The sequence below is a fragment of the Lactuca virosa genome, chromosome 3 (genome assembly GCF_052849685.1).
Source record: "Lactuca virosa cultivar CGN04683 chromosome 3, Lactuca_virosa_CGN04683_v6, whole genome shotgun sequence".
In the NCBI taxonomy this organism is placed as follows: Eukaryota; Viridiplantae; Streptophyta; class Magnoliopsida; order Asterales; family Asteraceae; genus Lactuca; species Lactuca virosa.
In genome coordinates, this window is record NC_136428.1 from 407,187,324 (window position 1) to 407,208,360 (window position 21,037).

Genomic DNA, 21,037 nt, shown 5'->3' on the forward strand with positions numbered 1-21,037 from the left:
ATGTTGCTTTAAAAGTTACATCATCCAAGGTCACAAATCACAAGGAAACGTGTATGAAAAATCAATATGTGTTTGTACCATTCGTGTTTGATATTTTTGCTTTCCTTGCACGAAATCCCTTAATAGAGCCCAACAAGCTATGTATACTAATGCTATGACCCTTAGATTTTTACATGTAGCTTTCAAAAGAATTAGTTTTGCAATCCATAAAAGAATAGCAACAAAGTTTGTTGTCCATTTACCTTTCAGGTCGATGTAAAAACTTTTAGTTTAAATATAAATAAAATATAGATGTAAAAACTTTTAGTTTAAATATAAATAATATATAAATTATTTTAACGTGGCAGCTAAGAGGGGAAATAGGCTAACCCCTTCACATTTGAAAAAGTGGCTTCCCTAACACAAGCCATGACAATTTAAGCACCTAGACTACATACAAAAATTAAATGAAGAACCTTTTAACAAAAAACCTAATAGGTGGCATTAACGCTATTTTAAAATATATTATTTCATCGAAATTTATTAATATTTCATCGGACCTAAGTTGAGACTCGAGACCAACAAGCATGCGAGATATGGGAAGCAATCTTGCACATTTCAATTAATTTACTGCATTCACTTGTCTACTACATCATTAGGCTATTCTTTATTTATTAATCATTTAATGAATGAATTAACACAAACAACTTTAAGATCATGGCCGCTTCAATGAAAGGGGAAAAAGAGCAATCATCTGTATGCCAATGCGAGACATATGAACAGAATTGATAATTTCCCATGCATATTTTCCTATCTGCAAAGTAATGCAAAAACGTTTAAGATGCGTTTGGTTGTAGAAAATTGTTCTCATTTTCCAAGAAAATGTTTTCAGAAAATAGAGTTTAGTTTTCATTTTCAGTTTTCAAAGAAAATTTTAGAAAACATGTTTGGTTGGAACCGGTGGAGTTTATATTTTCCATTTTAGAAATTTAGAAAACTTTGAAAACTGTAAAAATCACTTTTCTAATTTACATACAATTTGGAAAATAGAAAATTTTTATTTTCTGGGAAAAAATTAAAAAACTGAATCAACCAAAGGCGTTTTCAAAATTTTCATTTTCATTTGAAATTTTTTATGGAAAACTAGAAAATATTCCCCAACCAAATGCACTCTTAGCTTCTATTTGTTGATATGAAAACTCAAATTTTGGAGAATCAGAGAACTCGATCTCGATCCTTGGATGAAAACAATCAGTGGATGAGATAACATGGACGGTTACAAAATGGTTAGCCCTTTACAAATCACATTTATTGGATGAATTTGATCTGAGGGTCGTGATTGAATTCCTTGGTTCTCTCCATTTAATGTACTTTACCCTCAAAAAATATGTATTCTTGTGACAACTCCTCAAGGGTTCCTGAAAATTTGATTATTATGGCCTAAAAACCAGAAAATTAAAATGAGAATTAGGTTTACTAAACAAGGTTACAGAAATTATTACTTTTATGGTAAATACAAAACCTTGTTTTATCGATTTAGCTCCTTTAACTATCTTTTGTAGTGATTAAACTATTATTATTTTTGACTGTTGAAAATAACTATTTTTCATAGTTACTGCCCTACTGGGTTTTGAAAAGGGATAAAATACAAAAAACAACATGAATTAGAAAATTACTTTCACCATTTAATCGATTTAGGCACTAAACTATTTAACTTTTATGATTATTCTAATAAGAGTTGGGTGGCTAAATCGATAAATATAAATTAGGGCTAAATTCAAGAAATAGCAACATACCTTCATTTATTTGTGTATTATAGTATGTCAAACTTTCATCTTTTTCTATTACAACACTGTACTTGCAATTTTTTTTCTTATTATGGCATTGTACTTTGAAAATTCTATCCACCCATAACATTGTACTTCCAATTTATTTTATTTTATTATAGCAGAAAGAATTGTTTTGCATTTGGTTTTACTCCATAGATTTTTCATAGTATGTTGTAATAGGAAGAAATGAATGTGAAATGCTATTATTACCAATTCAATGAAAGTAAGTTGCTATTTCTTGCAGTTAACCCTAAAAAAATAATAGTTCAATAGCTAAATTGCTAAAATGGTGAAAGTACATTATGTATTTTATATTTTTTTTTTTTTTTTTGTATTTTGCCTTGATATCAAAGTTAGGGAAAAAAGATTTTCTATAAACCGTCAAAAAAGCATAATGGTTTAATCACTACAAACAATAGTTAAATGGCTAAATCAGTAAGCAATGTGCTCATCCCCTAGGGGGCGTTTGGTTCCCAGAATGTTTTTGGAAGGAATGGATTGGGATTCAATAATAAAAAAGTTAATAATTATTAAATTATTATTTTATTCAAATATTTTTGTTCGTTACAAATATATATTGAACTATTTTATATTTTAATTTATTTCAACATATATAACAGTGGTATTTTAAAGATCGGAACCAAATCCCTTCCACCCTCCCCCTCGGTGAAATCCATAAAACATGGAATTTGAAGGATTCCAACGAAACTGAATTTCGTCCATTTAACAACCAGACATGCCACGGAATGGAATCTCAAATTCCAATTCCACCGGTATCCATGAACCAAACAAGTCATGGAATGGAATCTCGAATTCCGATTCCGTCGGAATCCCGAAACCAAACGCACCCTTACTTGTTCACTATTTTGCGTTCATGGGCCCATAAAATGAAAAACGTAACGAAAGAATAAAACCTGGAATTGCAACGATTAAGTGCGGAAATTAAGGATTGAAAAGTTTACGGAAGGGTCCATCTTTGCGGTCTTTTGCTGCTTCAGTCAAAGCAAGAAACCTTTTGAATCCAGTTGTGGCGGCACCTCTTCCAAGTGCCGCTGCTCTAGTAAGCACATCTTCTCTTGATGCGATACCTGCAGCTGAAGGTGGACCCGCCATGGGTGGTGGCACAGGAGTTGCCACCGCATGTGCCACCTGGACTGCTTGTGTGCCCATTGGTGATTCCGAAATCCCGGACCCGCGTTTGTTGAAATCATCCAGTATTGTTTGTTGGTCGGCCTTTTTTAGCCCCTTTGAAGTAAAAATGATTGTCAATGATATTGTATTAGTGTGTTTGTGATAGAGAATGTGTTATGGGCCTTATATAAATATATGGGTAAACATGGGGGACTTAATTGTAATATCTATTATTATCTATTTTGCACCCTATCTAGAATTATCTCAAGAATAGCATAAATAGAGTAGTGATAGGAGTAATGAGGCATTCAGTATTTTGTAAGCTTTGAGTATCGGCATTAGCTTGGGCAGGAGGTTTCTCTTGAGAGAACTTTTCTGATTAGGGCAGGAGGACAATCATTTGGATTTCCTTTCTGATTGTTTGAATCATTTGCTTAGATAGTTTCCAATTAATACAAAGGTCTCTTTTCAATTCCATTTACTGTTTTATAAGTTGTTGAGAATTCAAGTTATCAGTTTCTATCAATTTGGTTAGATGTTTAGTTTTAACTTTTAACTCTACTTTATAGATTATTTGATTATAATTTGGTTAGCCCCTGTGCAATAAAAATGTTGGTCAATGATTCTATATTTGATTGGCCTATAGGAATGGAATTAATTTTTTTTATGTATGTTTAGTTTTAACTTTTAAATCTACTTTATAGATTATTTGATTATACTTAATAAATTTCTTCTTTACAAAATGAATAAAAGCTCATTAAAACACCAATAAGATTATAATAATAAAGAAATTAGTAACTTTTAGAAAACAAGATTGTAATTTATTTAAATTACACAAATAAAAATAGGTTATATTATAATTTATAATTCCATTCCATGAGAACACAAAACACCCTTTGGCTAAGAAATGAAAATTTAAAAAATGTAAGGATTTCTTCAAAAATTGTCCCTTCCCTTCCAGAGAAAACAAATAGTTTTTGTTCATTCCAATGGAATGAACCATTCCATTCCTTCTCCAATTTCGCCATTACCAAACGTTACTTGAGAGTAGCAGTTGGTGAAAGGGAGTACAGCCTCGAGCTTTAGGATACCCTCCCTCGTCTCCAATTTGTGGGTCCCATTTCCATTTCTAGTCATGAAATGGGACCCATAAAATGAAAAATAGGAAATGAAAGAAAAAAACCATAATAAATGAGGAAAATTTTGTAAACCGTTAGGACTGAAGGGGAAAATCTCATTTTCCTGACTTTCTTTATTAAGTCGCTTTTTGTTTTTTTTAAGTAAAAAAACAACCATATATAAGCTTACGTGATTAAGTTTTGTCCTCATTAATTCCATTTAGTAAAAAAAAAAACAGAATCTTAGAGTAGAAATTAGTGATGAATGACTACAAACCTTGAGCTCTAGAATTCTCTGAAACTCGGAAGGTGTTCCCTCGGGTAGAAGTGCTCCATATGTATCTGCTACAGAATCAATAGGTGACAATATAACCTGTATATAAACATATACAACAGAATAAGTACACATGTCAACCATAATGTTCTTGAGGCTGCGTTTGTAACACAGGGCTATTTTCAATGATGAGGGTACTCACGTCTTTTGCAAAGATGAGAACAAAAATTCTTATTTTCTTTTTCCATTGATATCAGTCCAATGCATGCCAAACATACTACAAAGTCGTTTTGTTTTGTTTTGTTCTGTATTTATTGTTGTGTTACTCACCTTCAAGAGTGCTTCCGCTTTGCTCATTTCACGGCTTACAAATTTTGAATAGCCAGCAGCTCCTATTGCCTGTTAACAAAAAACACTTTCTAATTAGTAACATGACAATCTTATATAAAATGTGACAAATGAGATAAAAAAACAGCTTCAGATTTGCATTTTCTCCATCTAATTCTATCACACGAACAAAAATCGTTGAACCAACTGTTAGTTTATTAAATTGCAATATTCATTCTGACTAGGATTTAATGGCCAACCATGAAATTCCCAAAATACCCTTTCAACTTATGAACATGCATGATTCATATTTGGGTCCTACATGCCACTAGATTCAAAGGTGGGTAAAGTGAAAAGAAGCCTAACAACTAATGGAGGGCATTCATGTCTTTTTGTATTGGGCAAAACAATTGCAGTTGGATGGCAAATAAAGTTTACCTGTCTTCCAAGGGATGGAATATCTAAAAGAATTGTCTTTACGGCTTGAGTATCCAATAACATCTGCACAAGAATCACATGTTAAATTTCATATATTGATTTATTTGCAAAATGCTAATAGGAAGAAAAAAGAAGAAGTTTAAGATGATTGATACTTGTTGAGCTCCGGTTTCTGATATCTGCTTGCATTTGAAGATATTGAGGTAGAAACGTGGACCTAGAGATGAAGCCAGCTGCACCATATAATGAGATGATGATTTAAGTGATGAGCACTTTGAAGTTACAGTTTTTTTTTTTTTCATGAAAACATAATCGAACTGAAAAACCCAAAACGCTGTTGTTCTGTGCATAATTAATTGATTAAGTATTTCTAAAACTAAAATACTGAACATGCATTTATTGTTTCCTTTGAAAATTAAAATATGAGTATATTACATTTTTGGTCCCGAGTATAGCTGTTTTTTTTCAATTTGGTCCTAACAAGTTTTCTTGCAGTTTTGGTCCTTATTTGAGATATTTTTAATGTTTTGTCCTTATTCCAAGTAAAATGACTATACTCTGGGGAGTTGGGACCACAATTGCAAAAAATCTGCTATACTCAGGGACCAAAAATAGTCATTTTACCAGGTACAGAGACCAAAAACGTTACAAGATCCTCAAATAAGGAGCAAAGAAAACTTTTTGGGACCAAATTTGCAAAAATCAGCTATGCTCAGGGACTGAAAATATAGTTACCATGTCTTTACGATCCTCTTGCATTATTTTTAGTAGATTACTTGTTTTTTTTGCTAAATACTATTCCAATGGTTAATAAAAAAACATAAAACTGTTAAAAAACCAAAAAGAAAAAACAACCACTTAGTAAAACTTTTAAGAGTATATTACATTTTCTGTCCCTGATTATAGCTGATTTTTGCAATTTTGCTCCCAAAGATAGTCATTTTACTTGAAATGGGGATCAGAAACCTCAGGGACCAAAATTGTAATTTACTTGACTTCTATTGACTTGGAAGTAAAAAAAACAAATACAATTGTCTGTTTTAAAAAACCAAACTCTAGGAAAAATTTAGTAAAACTTTTAAGTAGGAAGTGTCATCAGGGAAATAAATAATGCATGGAATAGAAATCATTCACCTTATCCAAGAAGAACTGAAAGTAAACTGGAGAAAGAAGGCTTCCAAGTACAGGAACACAGCCACTAAGAATCATATTTATGCTATTGACATATCTGCAACACAGTGAATAGATCATATCATATTCATGCATTTGGTGTTATAAAATATTGAGAAATTAAAACTCCCTTGTAAAAACCCAAGGGTAAAATGGTAATTTACTCACTCAATCCAAAAAAGAAATAGAAACAGGCCCTTACCCTGATTGGTCACCCACACTTTCAAGCATACCCCAAGGAACACGTGTCATTGCAGCCATTTCAACCTCAAATTTGGTCTCTACGCCATGCACTAACGTGACTAATGCTTTTGTTATAACTGATGAGAATTCATCCTGCATAAATAAAATGATCATTCTGAAAAAGGGTATTTACATCTTTTCAAACCTAAAGCAAGTCTCTGTCCCACCTTCAAAAATTGCAATGGTTGTTCCATTGACATGAGTCCCATCCAATGCAAGTCAAACATAGTACAAGGTGGTCATGTCATGTCAAGAAAAGACTTATATACCCTTGGTTTGTAATATTACCTGGACTTCTGACATATCCACTGAATCAGCCAATTGGGCATCTATAATTTTTGAGACATTTTCAGCCAACTCACCAGCCTGTATAAGTAATGAACTCAAAGTTACTGCTATATAGATTAGAGTAAATTACACGAATGGTCCCTATGGTTTAGGGTAATTTGCACGTTTGGTCCCTAACTTATTTTTTTAACTCGGATGGTCCCTACTGTTTGCTTTTGTTACGTGCATGGTCCCTATCTTAGCTAAAAAGACTATTTTTGCCCTTGATTTTTTAATCTATTTAAATAAACACACCTCCAACCCCACCCCTCACATTACCTTACATAACCTACTATTTTTCTCTATTTAAATAATAGTCTTTTTAGGTAAGACAGGGACCAAGCGCGTAACAAAAACAAACAATAGGGACCAAACGAGTAACAAAAACAAACAGTAGGGACCTTCCGAGTTAAAAAAATAAGTTAGGGACCAAACCCGCAAATTACCCCAAACCATAGGGACCATTCATGTAATTTACTCTATAGATTACTCAGGAAAGGCTTTCTAACAAGGATAAAACATTTGTATCCTTATAATGGGGGTATTTTAGTCTTTTAAAAAAACACTGTACTTTTTTTTTACAGTTTAATCATGGAAGAATTTTTTTCTGACCGAGAGTTTTTTTTTTTTTTTTTTTTCTTCCATAAAACCACTTCACAAAACATTGAATTCTGTAAAAAGTAAAAACCACTATAGCATTGGAATTTGTTCATTAACCATTTGAAGAATTTTTTTTTTACGATTTAACCATTTAAACTTTAAATAAATAAAAACTTTAACTAGCAAAATATTCTTCCGATTGTTTTGCGAAATTCATTACCAGAAAAAACTCTTTCAGTGGTTTTTTAAGAAACAAACTCTCAGTGGTTAAACCAGGAAAAAAAAACGTCTTTAGGTGGTTAAACCAAAATAAAGAAAACAAAGTACAGTGGTTTTTATGGAATTTGGCCAACAAAAAGGGAAGGGTTCCTCCAAACTTGGAAGGAATGGTGAATTCCATGAAGGATGGAATGTGAAGGATTCCGACGGAATCGAGTTCTCTCTATTTGGCCACCAAACATGCCATGGAACAGCATCTCGGATTCCAATTCCGTCAATCCACAAACCAAACTCCCCCTTAGAGTAAAACTCTATAACATTTTGAACAATTACAGAGTTGGGCTACATATTATTCTTAAGATTTTCATCACAAAGTCAAACCGATCAACTTTTGTTTTTTGACAAACATACCCTGATGACACCTAATCGAAACCCACAAACGAATTTGTGAACTAACCGTTTTATGACAATATTCAGCAGTGTTGACTATATAGCATATCAGCCTTTCGTCTTTATCAGATGTCTGTATTTAGAGGCATATAATATGTTGGCATAATAGCAGAAAAAACAGAAAGCAACAAGATAAAGTGGTAAAAAAAAAATAATAAAAATAGTGAATTATACCTTGATGTGTCCATCCATACCGGTGGCAGCTGCAACAATCCCCAGACCACCTTTTGGCAGCTTCATGAAAAGCTTTGTAGCATAGGCTCTAAGAACTCTCTTGAAGACCTGCCACCCAAAAACCATACATTTTTCAGTTATTAGAATAAAAAAAACACAATTTAAATCCCCAAAATAAAAATCTTTAATACGCGTAAAAGAAGATATAGTAATAGCACCAAGTAAGAAAATTTAAGAAAGAAAATGTAATGTACAATAAGTGTTTTCCCCATGCAGCCCACATTTTTCCCCATTACACCCCTGTATAATATTTCAATTACCTCTATATTTATCACTTGAAAATTCATAATTTTTTTTATACTAAAACACAATTATAAATTCATTATATTTTTCATTATATATAAAATCTAGATGTTCTATTTAAATAAATGTATTAAATGCTTATTCCTTTATCATTATGTTAGGCATTTGGTAGTTGATATTAATTTACTAATTTGTTGTCATTAATATTATATTAACAAAACTTTTCTCATATGCTTAATAACATATGATGTATATCAGTTTTCACTGTTTTAATTTTATAAGAGGTTTTTCTAATATGTGAATATAACTTATATATTAATATGATTTTCTTGTCTATATCTGAATATTATTCTTAAGTTTTCATTTAGGAATTAGATACTAGAGACTTAGAGTTTATGGTTTTTTGTTAGTTTGACGTGTACTGAATCAGCGTTTCAATATTTATTTTAATAATTTAAAGTTGTAACTATTTATCAAAAGGAGATTATTAGGTATAGCATTATAATGAATACATAATTTTATAAATTGCATATTTAATTAAACCAAATACTAAAGCAAATTCTAAGACCCGGAAATCCAAACCGATAATTCCTGATATATTCGGATAATAGGTAAGAGCATAAAAATAAAATTTATATTCTATAAACTAAATGTGTGATTAACAAACAAATGGGTTCACATTAACTAGATGTTGATAATTTGCAGCCCTCACTATCCTTGATATATGACTATGAACAACATTCAAACAATTTATCCATATTCATAAATACCTTGAACAAATTTAGGAGTGTCTGGTTTCTTGTCAAGGCACAACAGCGTTTCAAACTCCTTCTGATGATTAAAAAGACCTTTAGCAAGAAAAAAATTGACCAGGTTAGCAATTTGTCAGAAATACTGAATTTGTGAGACTACAGAATATTATAGATGTTGGAAAATGTCACTGCATCAGTGTCAAATAGGTGGGAAAAGTTAATTCTTTAATAAACTTCCATACAGTGGGAGATTTAACAAAAGCATAACGGAAATTCATTCATAGATTGATCGAAAAAGAAAATGAACTATCCAAATCTTGAAAACTCCTCAGGGAAAAATATATCTTAAGAACTTAATGTTACCTGCATGCTACTGGATAATATATTAGTCTGACTTCCATCATCCATATGCCATGTTTCATCCTGTAATTAATGCACACGTGTCAGCAAGCAAAAGCAAAAGACCAAAAGCTTCCGAATGAAAAGGGAGAGTGATATAATGTAATATAATACCTGAACAAGCTTCTCCAGATGCTCCATAAGAGTTCTCTCTTCTAATTCTACATATACCATCAAGTGTGGTTCAAAGCAAGACGATATAATACCACGAAAATTAAACTGCAATAACCATGGAAAGAAACTAATAATTAGCAGCAAATACTTGAAGAGTTGTGTCACAAATTATTATAGATGTTGGAAGATTATAATTTCTTCAAATATCTTCATTTTTTTAAAATCATTTGCCTGATGCCATGAGAAAACACGTTCACTGAGCCCATACTTAAAAACAGCATATGATAAGAGAAAATTGCATGGATGAAAAAAAACTTCATTTTGTTTTTGTTTTCAATGTCATTTCGGTATTTTCATTCGGTTCAGTTTTTTCAGTTTATATATTCTAAAAAAAAAACAATTTGAACCTATCAACCTAAAAAATCGGTTTTTTGAAATACCAAAAACAAATTGTTGTTTTTCTGTATCGGTTTTTTTACACACCCCTAGAAATTTGTGTCTAAATGGATAACACCTTTTTTCTGTAAGTACAAGTTCACATCAAACACATAATAATAATAATAATAATAATAATAATAATAATAATAATAATAATAATAATAACAGTTATAATATATAATAAAAAGAAAATGTACCCCAGCTCCAGGTACAGCCAAATCTTTATTTGCATCTTTATCCTGACATCAAAGAGGTAGCATGTAAAATATGATCCTAATTAGAACTAAAATTTGAAAAAATGAAAATGTAATTAGTAAAAAGGAACTAGTGTCACATACATCATCCTGGTTTCCTTGATGTGCAGCAAGTTTTCTCTCATATTTCTTTCGAATATCCATCACAATTTGGGTACTGTTTTCCCCTTTATCTACTTCCTCAATGTCGCTCATAACACTTTTGGTACTACTGCTACCGAATTTTTCTGCTAACTCTTCCTCAAACTCTATTGTCCGTTGCAATGCCTGTATGCATGTTCAACCAAAATAAACACAAGGAATTAAATAACACATGATTTTTTCAATCATTTTGGCTTAAGGAAGTAACAATATATAAATCTTGTATCCTGAACTTGTTGGATAGGCTAAAAGCAAGAAAAAATGTCATACAGTACAAGGCTTAGCAGAATCCCAGAACGACTCTAGAAAATGATGAAAAACTCTTGTGGATAAAGAGATTATTAACCCAATAACATGTCAGGATGAAAATGTGGAATCAGAAAACTAATCATCTCTTCATATAAACAAATACCATTTCCATTGCAATAGTGAGCATCAAAACAGAATAAGGGTCCACTTGGTATGATGGAACAGAATGAATGACAAAGGAATGGAATGAGCGATGTAATGGAATGGAACATTGATTTCCATTGACATGTTTGCTTGGCTTGAAGGAATGGAATGAATCAGTCGAACGTGTACGTATAATTAAAAAACTGCATAAAATTAAACTGATAAATAGAGAAAAAATATTATTTTTGAAAAAAATTAATCAAGTAAAGATATATTGTTTAATAAATTGCATATGAACATATTTTATGTCGTTTGAGATATATAGTATGTGTATATTAAATAGCCAAAAAATTATTTGTTTACAAAAATAAAAAAGTAAATACCATGCATGAAATCAGAAACTAGAATTATAAAAATACTTTCAGTTATTTTTTAGAAAAAAAAAACATAATAATTTGATTGAAGTTTTGCAATTTTATAGAAACATTAGTGTTATTGAAGATTATATAAATAAAATTAAGTAATTCAGAAGAAAAGGACCTTCATATTGTAGATGAAAACGTACAAGAAAAGCATTCTCAAATATTGAACAATCCATCAAATGCCACACAAAAGAATGCAGAGCTGAAATGAAGTTCAGTAAATAAAGATAACAGTCAGATAATGTGAACTTAATTATTAGTATTTACCAGAAGTAGTGTTCCAACATCCGGCTTCTCTTTCAAATTTTGAAAGATCTCAATAAGTTGTGTCCTGAAATCAAGGAAAATCTGGTATAGCAATTTATATAGAAGAAATAATATGAGCAATGATGCATGAGATTGATAAATACAGTATAAAACAGCATATGTCCTGAAAGGAAAAGAATTTTTTAGGTACTCCAAGTTTATAAAAATGGACAAATAACAGCACTAAATTTAAGAACCTATATATTATTTATGCAGACATATTGAACATATGCATACAAATGTCCTTGTAAAACCATTAGCAAATCATAATTGTTAAAATAATCCAAGACAAATCATATATACATTATATCTTTGGACATAAAGACACAATGACCTTTCTTCACTTCTAACTTGTTAACTATTTCACATTTTATATTGTATAGGTTTAGGTTATATGCACTAAGTCTAAACCTAATATAGGTTTAGACAAACACTTATTTTGTACACAAGAATATACGATTCACGCAGATTAAGAAGTAATAAACCTGTCCTTACATCTGGGAAGAAAAAAGGGAAAATTGCAGGAAATAGCAATGTACTTTACTCTGTTTACTAATATAATAGCAATATACTTGCATTTATTTACCCATAATAGCAACATATTTACATTTCTTACCGATAGTAGCAAATATATAACTCATAACAGCAATGTACTTGCATTTTTTAACATATAAAAAGCAATGTATTTACTCGTATTAGCAACACACTTACATTTGTTTATGATAATAGCAATATGTAACAAAAAAGTACAATGCTCATATTGGTATCAAAATGCAAGTACATTGCTATTATAGGAGGGAATAAAAAAATACATTGTTAGTATGAATACAAAGAAAGTAAATTGCCCATATTGGTAGTGAGAGTAAAGTATGTTGCTATTCTCTGCAATTTTCCCAAGAAAAAACAAAAACAACAAACCTTGTCAATTTGCAGAACTGAATACAAATCAAGTAATCGACATGCCATGAAGCAGGAAAAGTTTTCCATATTTCTTCATTTGTACGTAGTCGGCGTTTGATCCAAGCATATCTCCTCTCTGTTTTATCTAACTTTGCCAGCTCTGATAAAATGCAACAAGTCTTCAGTTGAATGTATATCAATCTAAGAGCATCCACACTGGTTAACCCTTTAAAAAAGCTTATTTTATTTGCCACAACAACTTCCCACTAACTTTTTTTAACAAAATCCTATCTTTATAAATCTTCGCCCCCTGTTATTAAACAGTTATCCTCAAATGTTTTACAGGATCCCCTCATTAATTTTGTCGTTTTTTAAGCACATGTCATATTTGAAATTGGTGTCATTTTGATAAAAATATGTTGTCATATAAATAAAAGACTCTACAATATTATATGTTTTTTCGTATTTGATATTGGTGTCATTCTGATCGTCTTGACAAATGCCTTTTATTGACATTTTTTCGATAAAAAGATGTTCATTTTCAAAAGATAATAAAGATTTACAATAGAAATATGATTAAAAGTGACAAAAGGATAAAAACAAAATAAGCGCTTACGAAGAAATAATTGTTTTTTTTTAATAAAAGTTTTCTTCTGCATTGTTAATAGGCTTTTGAAAAGCTTGTAATAGTAAAAATCTTAAAAAAAAAAAAAAGTATATAAACTTGAAATGGCAGTAGGAAGATAAATAGTTAGAAGTACAAACCAGCTCCTTCAAATATCTGTTTGTAAGAAATAAGCTCCCAGTTGCAAAAGTTCTTCACCAACTCTTCCCTCACTGATGGCTCCAATGCATCAACAACCAAACAAGCATCTGATAATTGCTGCAGCAAATTACTTTCCTCAGCATCTTTTCCTGTACCTAAGCTGGGATATAGGAAATAAGGTGCTTATAAGTTCAACAATATACACACTAACTTAATATAATATGAATACTAATGCTCTGAATATGATATAGAAAGAGTGTTTGAACTTTGAAGGGGTAAAAACTAAAAGCAGGCTAGTGTTTCCTATGATGGAATCAGGAAAGCAATTCCATAGGAATGGAAAAAAAAAAAAAAAAAAAAAAAACCTTGTTTGCTATGCTTACACCTGATGAAATGAAATGGACCAATCTTTCCATTTTGTTAATGTTCTTTCCTTAGTCCTTTTTTTTTCATTCCAACATGGATAGGAATGAAAAAAATGCAATATAACCCATTTTTAGTGACACAACTACTTTTAATTATCTAAATCAAATTACAATTTTATGTTTATTATAACTTCTTTGGGGTTTAATGAGTTTTACTATGCTTAAAACTTTTCTTTTTGTAAATAAAAATTGTTTGATTATATTTATAATGATGTATATAATAGAGATCAAATTATATATATATATATATATATATATATATATATATATATATATATATATATATATATATATAACGAAACATGATCATGGAATGTAATGACTCATTCCATCACCTAGCTTCCTCATTCCATTCCATCCAACCAAACTCACCCCTATAGTCTACATGTACAGACGATTAGCAATTTTTTCCAAGAAAACTTAAAATGAAAATAGATCAAGTCAAAACCTATTCCACAAAATTTCAAATTCACAGACCTGGAGAAATCAGAGAACACGTGAGACTTGAGAATTTGTTTGATGTTCTTGAACTTGTCTCTTAGCTCAGTGATCTTGGGAATATCTCTGTAGGCATCAAAATGACTACATAACTGATTGACAGCCTAAAACAAATTAAAGCATATATATATATTAGACAATTAACACACTTTCTTTTGGCAAAAAGTAAAACAACATAAGGTAAGCTAGCAACTTAAATACACTAAACTTAATAAACTAATGGAAAAGATAAATCAAATACCAAAGCTAACTAGAAGAGTTCTTTTTTCCATGTTTTTTGCATTTTAGGCAACCGACTATTCTTCTGCCACTAAAGGTAACTAACAAGATAGTTGGTTTCCTAAGATGGAAAAAACATGGAAAGTTGGTTGCTATTACAAGTAATTTATCCTATTTATAATGCTATCTAGTGGCTAACATGGTAGCATTATACTTTGAATCCTTAAGGGTGCGTTTAGTTGCGGAAAAATGGGCCGTTTTCCGGAAAAATTTTCCAAGAAAAATGAAAATTTTGAAAACGCGTTTAGTTCGTCTATTTTTCTAAATTTTTCACGGAAAATGAAAATTTTCCGTTTTCTAAAATTACAAAGAAGTTGGAAATTTTTTGAAAAACGATAATCATTGTTTTCCACATTTTACTAATTCCAAAATTTTTCCAAAATATAAACACACACTCACTCTCATCTCTACCTACCCCCACCTCTACACCTCCAACCCACCACACCCCTACCTACCCACACCCACCCACTCCCTAGCCCACCCCTACAAACACACCTACCCCAACCCCCACCCATACCCCCCCCCCTCCCCCAACACACACACACACACTCACACAAACACAAAGCCACCCCCACCCCCACAAACAGACACACACACACACACACATAAACAAACACTCACCCCTACCCCCAAACACACACACACACACCCATCCCACCCCCACCCAATCCCCCACAAACACACACACACACAGACACACAAACCCACACCCACCCCACCCCCACAAACACACACACACCCACACCCACACCCACACCCACCCCCACCCCCACAAACACACACACACACCCACAAACACACACAGACACACCTACCCACCCAACACCACTACCACAATCACCGACATACCATCACCACCACCACCACCACTACCCCATCAACACCACCACCACCACCGCCTGTCATCACCACCACCGCCGCCGACCCGCTACCACCGCCGCCCTCACCCCCACCCTACCACCACAACTGTTTTCTAAAAATGAAAACCAATAGAAAAATACACATCTAAACACGTTTTCTAATTTTCTAAAACTGAAAATGAAAAATGAATAAGTTTTAACTAAACGCGTTTTCTAAAATTTTCAATGTAAAATGAAAACGGAAAATGAAAACTGAAAAAGGAAAACGAAAAATAGAAAATGAAAACTGTTTTTTCGTAACTAAACGCAACATAAATATTTGAATGTCTATGTGATACAAGTGATTCTTATGTAATTATTCTATTGGAACTAATGTATAACCAGCTTACATACCTCTACCTGTGCAGCAGCCTCTTTATATTGTCGTTTTGAAGCCATTACTTGAAGTTGCTCGATTGCAGAGACTGTCACAATTAGCACAGGATATTGCAGTAAGAGCATGCAGACTCAAAATCAGTCTCTGTATTGATAAAACACCTTCTGAAGGAATACTTACTTACAAGTAAAAAACATTAAAGCACTTTGTCAAAATAGTGATTTAACCAACATTACTTGGAAGTTACATCTAGACTAAATAATTTGCAGCTAATCCGACTTTTTTTCTTTTTCTTCTGTCACTACCTAACTTGTAAAAAATCAAGAAAAGATGCAGTAAACATTTTATTTCTGGAAGTGGTTGAAAGAGATATGTTAACACGGTGGATATATATCAAGTGACTAGTTAGTTTTGTCAAGTAAATACAATGGAAAGGTAGCTTAAGCAGAATCAGGTCATTCCTACAATAAAAATACATATTGACAAGATGAGGAAAGCAAAAGCAGATAGAAGAATCCACATTGCATGTTGAGGATTAGGAGTCAAAGGGTAACTTTTTTTTTTTTTTTTTTTCCTTTTCTTATATTGAATTTTAGAATCAGAGTTCACTTCTCCTTTGACCAAGAATGTAAATTTTTTGTTTGTTTATTTTCTTCAAGTGATTTCCACTTTCATTGTGATGATAACAATTTAAAACTTAATCATCAAAAGGTGTTTTTTTTACCAGGATTATACATATTTAACCATGGAACCAAAGAAACCAAAAAGACACTGTGTTTTCATCATACACAAATTTCTAGTCACTTGATGTTTTGCCTAATAAAATATAATTATGCATGATGATCACATAGAAACAAAAATGTCAATAAAGTTGCAAAACTTATATAGAGTCTTCATACAGAAAAACCAACCTAGCATAGTAAGACGATGGAGTGCTGTGATGGTGGTTGTTATGTGCTTTTTTGCAAAATCCAGTTTTTTAATGTCACGACATATTTCTTGAACCATTGTTTCACTTTGCTCAGCTTTGGTTTTAATTTCTCTTACTTTAAACATGAGTTCCTGCAACAAAACCCAAGGTAGCACATGAAATATAACTCACTAAAACAAATGAAAAACAATTCTTGATTGCCAACAAAACACTGAATGCTGACAGACCTTCACAGCACTTGTAGCTGCAGCAAGATCCTCCTTTGCTTTGGTTCCTGATGTACTCTGCAAATGAAAAGTTTAGCAATCACATTACTTAGGTCACCCCAATCAAGTAAATGAATGGAGACATTATCATATATTCAGTTTAATAGTAACCGAAACTTTAGGGTGTAACTATCTTAAACTCTCAAGTGTAATATATGTTTATAACTTTGAGAAAAAGAATCTAAATGGAAATGTTATATAACCTGTTGACGAACAGCTCCTAGAATTTCAGCATCCACAACACGGATTTCATTGTGTATTTTCTTCATCAGTGGCTCGACTCCCGATAAAGATGCTTCTGGATATGACCAAATGTTAGTCAAAGAACAATAACTTGAATATAAGAAAAGACATAAAGAAGATCAAAACAAGATGGAAGATAGGAGATTATGGTACAGCTTAGTAGCAGTAGCTTCAAATAATATTAAAATGATATATACTAGCAATTGTAAGTGAACTGTAACATAAAACAAAACAGGTCTAATACTATAATTTTTGATTTTCTTTTTGGAGTCTTCAAATTTATTATATGTTTAATGATATAGAGGTTTTCATCTGTCTATGCTGTTAAGCTTGACATAACTAGGTGCTGATGACACATGGTCTAAAGCACTTTCCACTCTCCATCATACTAACTGAGGCAATCTGGGTGATTTGTGGCAATCTGTTGACTAGTCCATTGCTGATGTGGCAATGGCAGCTAGTTTGTTGTTCAATCCTTGCAATTAGTTGGTTCATCAATTAGTTCAAGGAGTTATTATCTTTTCATATGAATGATAGGTCATTTATGCTGGTGGATGGTCATTGGAATCGCATATGAAAACTCATATTCTCTGAACCATTGTCATCTCTATATTCTCATGTTGTTAATGGAAGATTGCTAGCTCTCCTTCCTATTCTCCATTAATTCAGGCAATTACCTGTAAATCTTGATTACTATCTTTCTAGAATTTCCTTCCTGTGTCACTGAATGTGTTCAGAAGCGAGCAATGATAACAGAAGGGAAAGAACGCTCATACACAGTGAAAGTAAGGTAACAAAAAAGTACGTTACTATTCCTCCACGGTAAATCATAGTAATAATAGTCTCAATTTACCAATTATCCGGTCCATCTACTACGTGAAGCGTTTCATTGACCAAAGAAACGAAACTAAATTCACGTCGTTCAGGTAGGTTCAAGTGTGAAATAGCTAGGTTCACTGCGTTATGTCCTTCGAGTACACTATGTTTTATGGATATTGCGGAAACAGTATCTCCGTATGATCTGATTTCGAAACATACACGCAAACAGGAGCATACAGAAGGTGAAATAAACTAACCCGTAGGAAACATCTTGTTAATGTACTCCACAGTACCACTACCAGCCTTCTCCATTTCGCTGCCTATCCGATTCCAAAATTCTATTTCTGCCAAATTCAGAACAGCAAATACAAAATCAAGACGAATTTATCAATGATGAAGAGCGAAGTAATTGAGCTTCAAAAACAACACATCAGATAATGCAAGTGATGTCTGGGTTGATGCACCGGGTTTTATACCCATGTGGGGCGTGAGGTCGGGAGTTCTATTCCCTTAAACTACCGTGCCACATGTGGGGAATTTTTCCCTGAAAATCCCTATGGGACTGGGTTTGCCCGAGCTCGAACCCGGTGCTCGTGCTCCACTTAATTCCTTTGCCGTTTCCAACAAAAAAAGATAATGCAATAATGTCGATGAAATTTAACACGATCACACGTATACATATACGAAATTGACGCCCATAGTAGCAGAGATCTAAATCACCTAATTCGCCAAAAAGAAATGCATGCAGTCGTTGAATCGCAATTGAGGACGAAAACGTTGGAATCCGGTGGCCGGTGTGGGAGATTTCGGAATACAAGTGAAACATGATATTAAGAAATAGGGCAAATGCCATAATAAAACCCTAAACTATTTGATCATTATCAAATTTTGTCACAAACTTTGAATTATTTCTCAATTGGACCTTGTACTTTGATTTCTTTCCGGTTTTCCCACAATCTAAAACTTCAAAAAGAGGGAGAATTTCATATATACCCTTATATATTAAAATCTTCAAAAATAAAAATATAACAAAATGGACCATAATACCCTTCACTTCTAAATCAGATCCATTACCTGCTTGTGATTTAGAACCACGATCGATATCTTAACCCTGCGTCTTTTTTTTTTTCGCGCCTTCTGCTAATTCTTTGCTGCAACCGGATAATCATCAAGTAATTTTATGTTTTGTATTTGTTAATTGATTATTCAATTCGTGACTCCAACTATGTACAACTTCAAAAATCGCAGGAACTCATAACACAATCAGCTATAAAACTGTAGGTGATTGTAATTCCATCGTCCTCCTTCTTTCCCTTTCTCAATCTTCAATTTCCGTTTGGTTGATGTGGTGAATTCAGAAGAATTCAGGGATATTGTTGATGTTCGTTTGGTTGTTGTACTATAATTTTGATTTCTACTTTTGGTGAATGATTGATTCCCATTCATGTTATTTGTTTTGCCAAAATTAAACAATTTTGTTATCTCCACGGCTTTCTGGGCGTATAAGGTAAAGAATCTCATGTACTTCTTCTTACTTTCTTTATAGATTTATTCGACTAGTACTATAAAGTGGTTATTGTGTGTCAAAAAACATAATCATATTCAGGTGAGGGTACTAAAATAGTGATTAAACGTGATTATTTATAATATTTTGCAGATCATTTCGCCTTAAAATCTGCCGATTGATCCCCAATGTCCTTTATTTTTGCAAGATGGGTAAGCATTCATACACGTAATTTTGACTTTTCAAGCCATAATTATCATATGGAAGCTAAAAATTAGGTTTTACAAAATACAAAATGTGTTTATCTTTCATTTTCTTGGAATAAAGTAATGATTAACATCTTTGTTCTATAAGATAATTCTTTTAGAGGAAAGACTGTTGATTTCTTTTATATGATCTTATTTGGTGCCACTATTTTGATCACGTTTGTACTTGTTGGAGGGATTTCTTTTAAGATATCGATCGTGATTCCAAATCTCACAGGTAATGGATTGTTGTGATTTAGAAGTCAAGGGTATTACGGTCCATTTGATTATTTTTTATTTTTGATGATTTTGATATATAAAAAACTCTCCTTAAATAATAAAAATTGTTTAAAAAATAGATTTGGGCAAATCCGATATTTTAACACATTAAGAAGGGCAAATACGATATTTAGAGTTTAGGTCGGATAAATACGATTTTAGATGTTTAATAAGGGTATATATGAAATTCTCCCTTAAAAAGATAATAAGAGGACATTTGGTTTGCTGTATTTCATAAGATTTCACTGGAAGGCGTATTCATTTCTCATCAATTTTTGTGTTTGGTTCAAAAAGTGCAAGAAGTTCAATTTTTTTTTTAAAAAAGTGAATAAAATAACTTAGAACCCGTTTGATAGGCATCTTTCCAAGTCCAAATAAATCTTTCTGGCTGAATAGACCGAAAAAACTATTTGATTTGCACAAAAAATAGGTATTTCTCGGTAAGATATGTCTTTCCCAGAAAGCTCCAAAATCATATCTTTTTGGCTGAATGGGCTGGAAATACAATTATGTCCCAAACTTCGCATCTTTCTTTCTTTCTCGGATTATTAAATTTTTTTAAATAACTTTTTTTAAATTGATTTTTTATTGAATTATTACTTTTTTAATGTATTATTTTATATTAAGAAATATTATTTTAATATATAATATTTATGTATTAATAAATATTATTTTATTGGATTATTAATTTCTTTTAAATAATTCTTTTTTTTTTAATTTCCTTTTTATAGATTAATTCTTTTTATTGGATTATTATATATTCATAAATAATATTTTATAATATATAATATTTATATATTAATAAATATTACTTTATTGGATTATTAATTTCTTTTACTTAATTT

The 21,037-nt window shown here is 31.9% G+C and overlaps 1 protein-coding gene across 4 annotated transcripts; it reads right to left on the minus strand.

Moving 5' to 3' along the window:
* Window positions 1–579: 579 nt before the first annotated feature.
* On the minus strand, window positions 580–18,976 carry LOC145167779 (vacuolar protein sorting-associated protein 53 A-like). 4 transcript variants are annotated; one of them, XR_013741429.1, is made up of 27 exons: window positions 18,885–18,976; window positions 18,422–18,508; window positions 17,306–17,400; window positions 17,064–17,120; window positions 16,817–16,967; window positions 15,923–15,993; window positions 14,370–14,494; window positions 13,467–13,627; window positions 12,720–12,861; window positions 11,763–11,826; window positions 10,624–10,806; window positions 10,483–10,524; window positions 9,848–9,952; window positions 9,698–9,757; window positions 9,353–9,430; window positions 8,280–8,387; window positions 8,113–8,178; window positions 6,798–6,875; window positions 6,469–6,602; window positions 6,231–6,324; window positions 5,252–5,329; window positions 5,097–5,159; window positions 4,662–4,730; window positions 4,335–4,430; window positions 2,723–3,053; window positions 1,356–1,397; window positions 580–793 (listed from the first exon to the last, which is right to left on the minus strand). XR_013741429.1 is itself a non-coding variant. In XM_079087030.1 (26 exons), the coding sequence occupies exons 2-25, from the start codon at window positions 18,474–18,476 to the stop codon at window positions 2,751–2,753; spliced, it is 2,478 nt and encodes an 825-aa protein (XP_078943156.1). In that variant the 5' UTR covers window positions 18,477–18,508; window positions 18,885–18,976; the 3' UTR covers window positions 1,141–1,397; window positions 2,723–2,750. The 4 variants fall into 4 exon arrangements, 2 of the variants coding, with proteins under 2 accessions (XP_078943156.1, XP_078943157.1); XR_013741428.1 differs by having other exon boundaries at window positions 1,356–1,419; XM_079087030.1 differs by lacking the exon at window positions 580–793 and having other exon boundaries at window positions 1,141–1,397.
* Window positions 18,977–21,037: the final 2,061 nt, after the last annotated feature.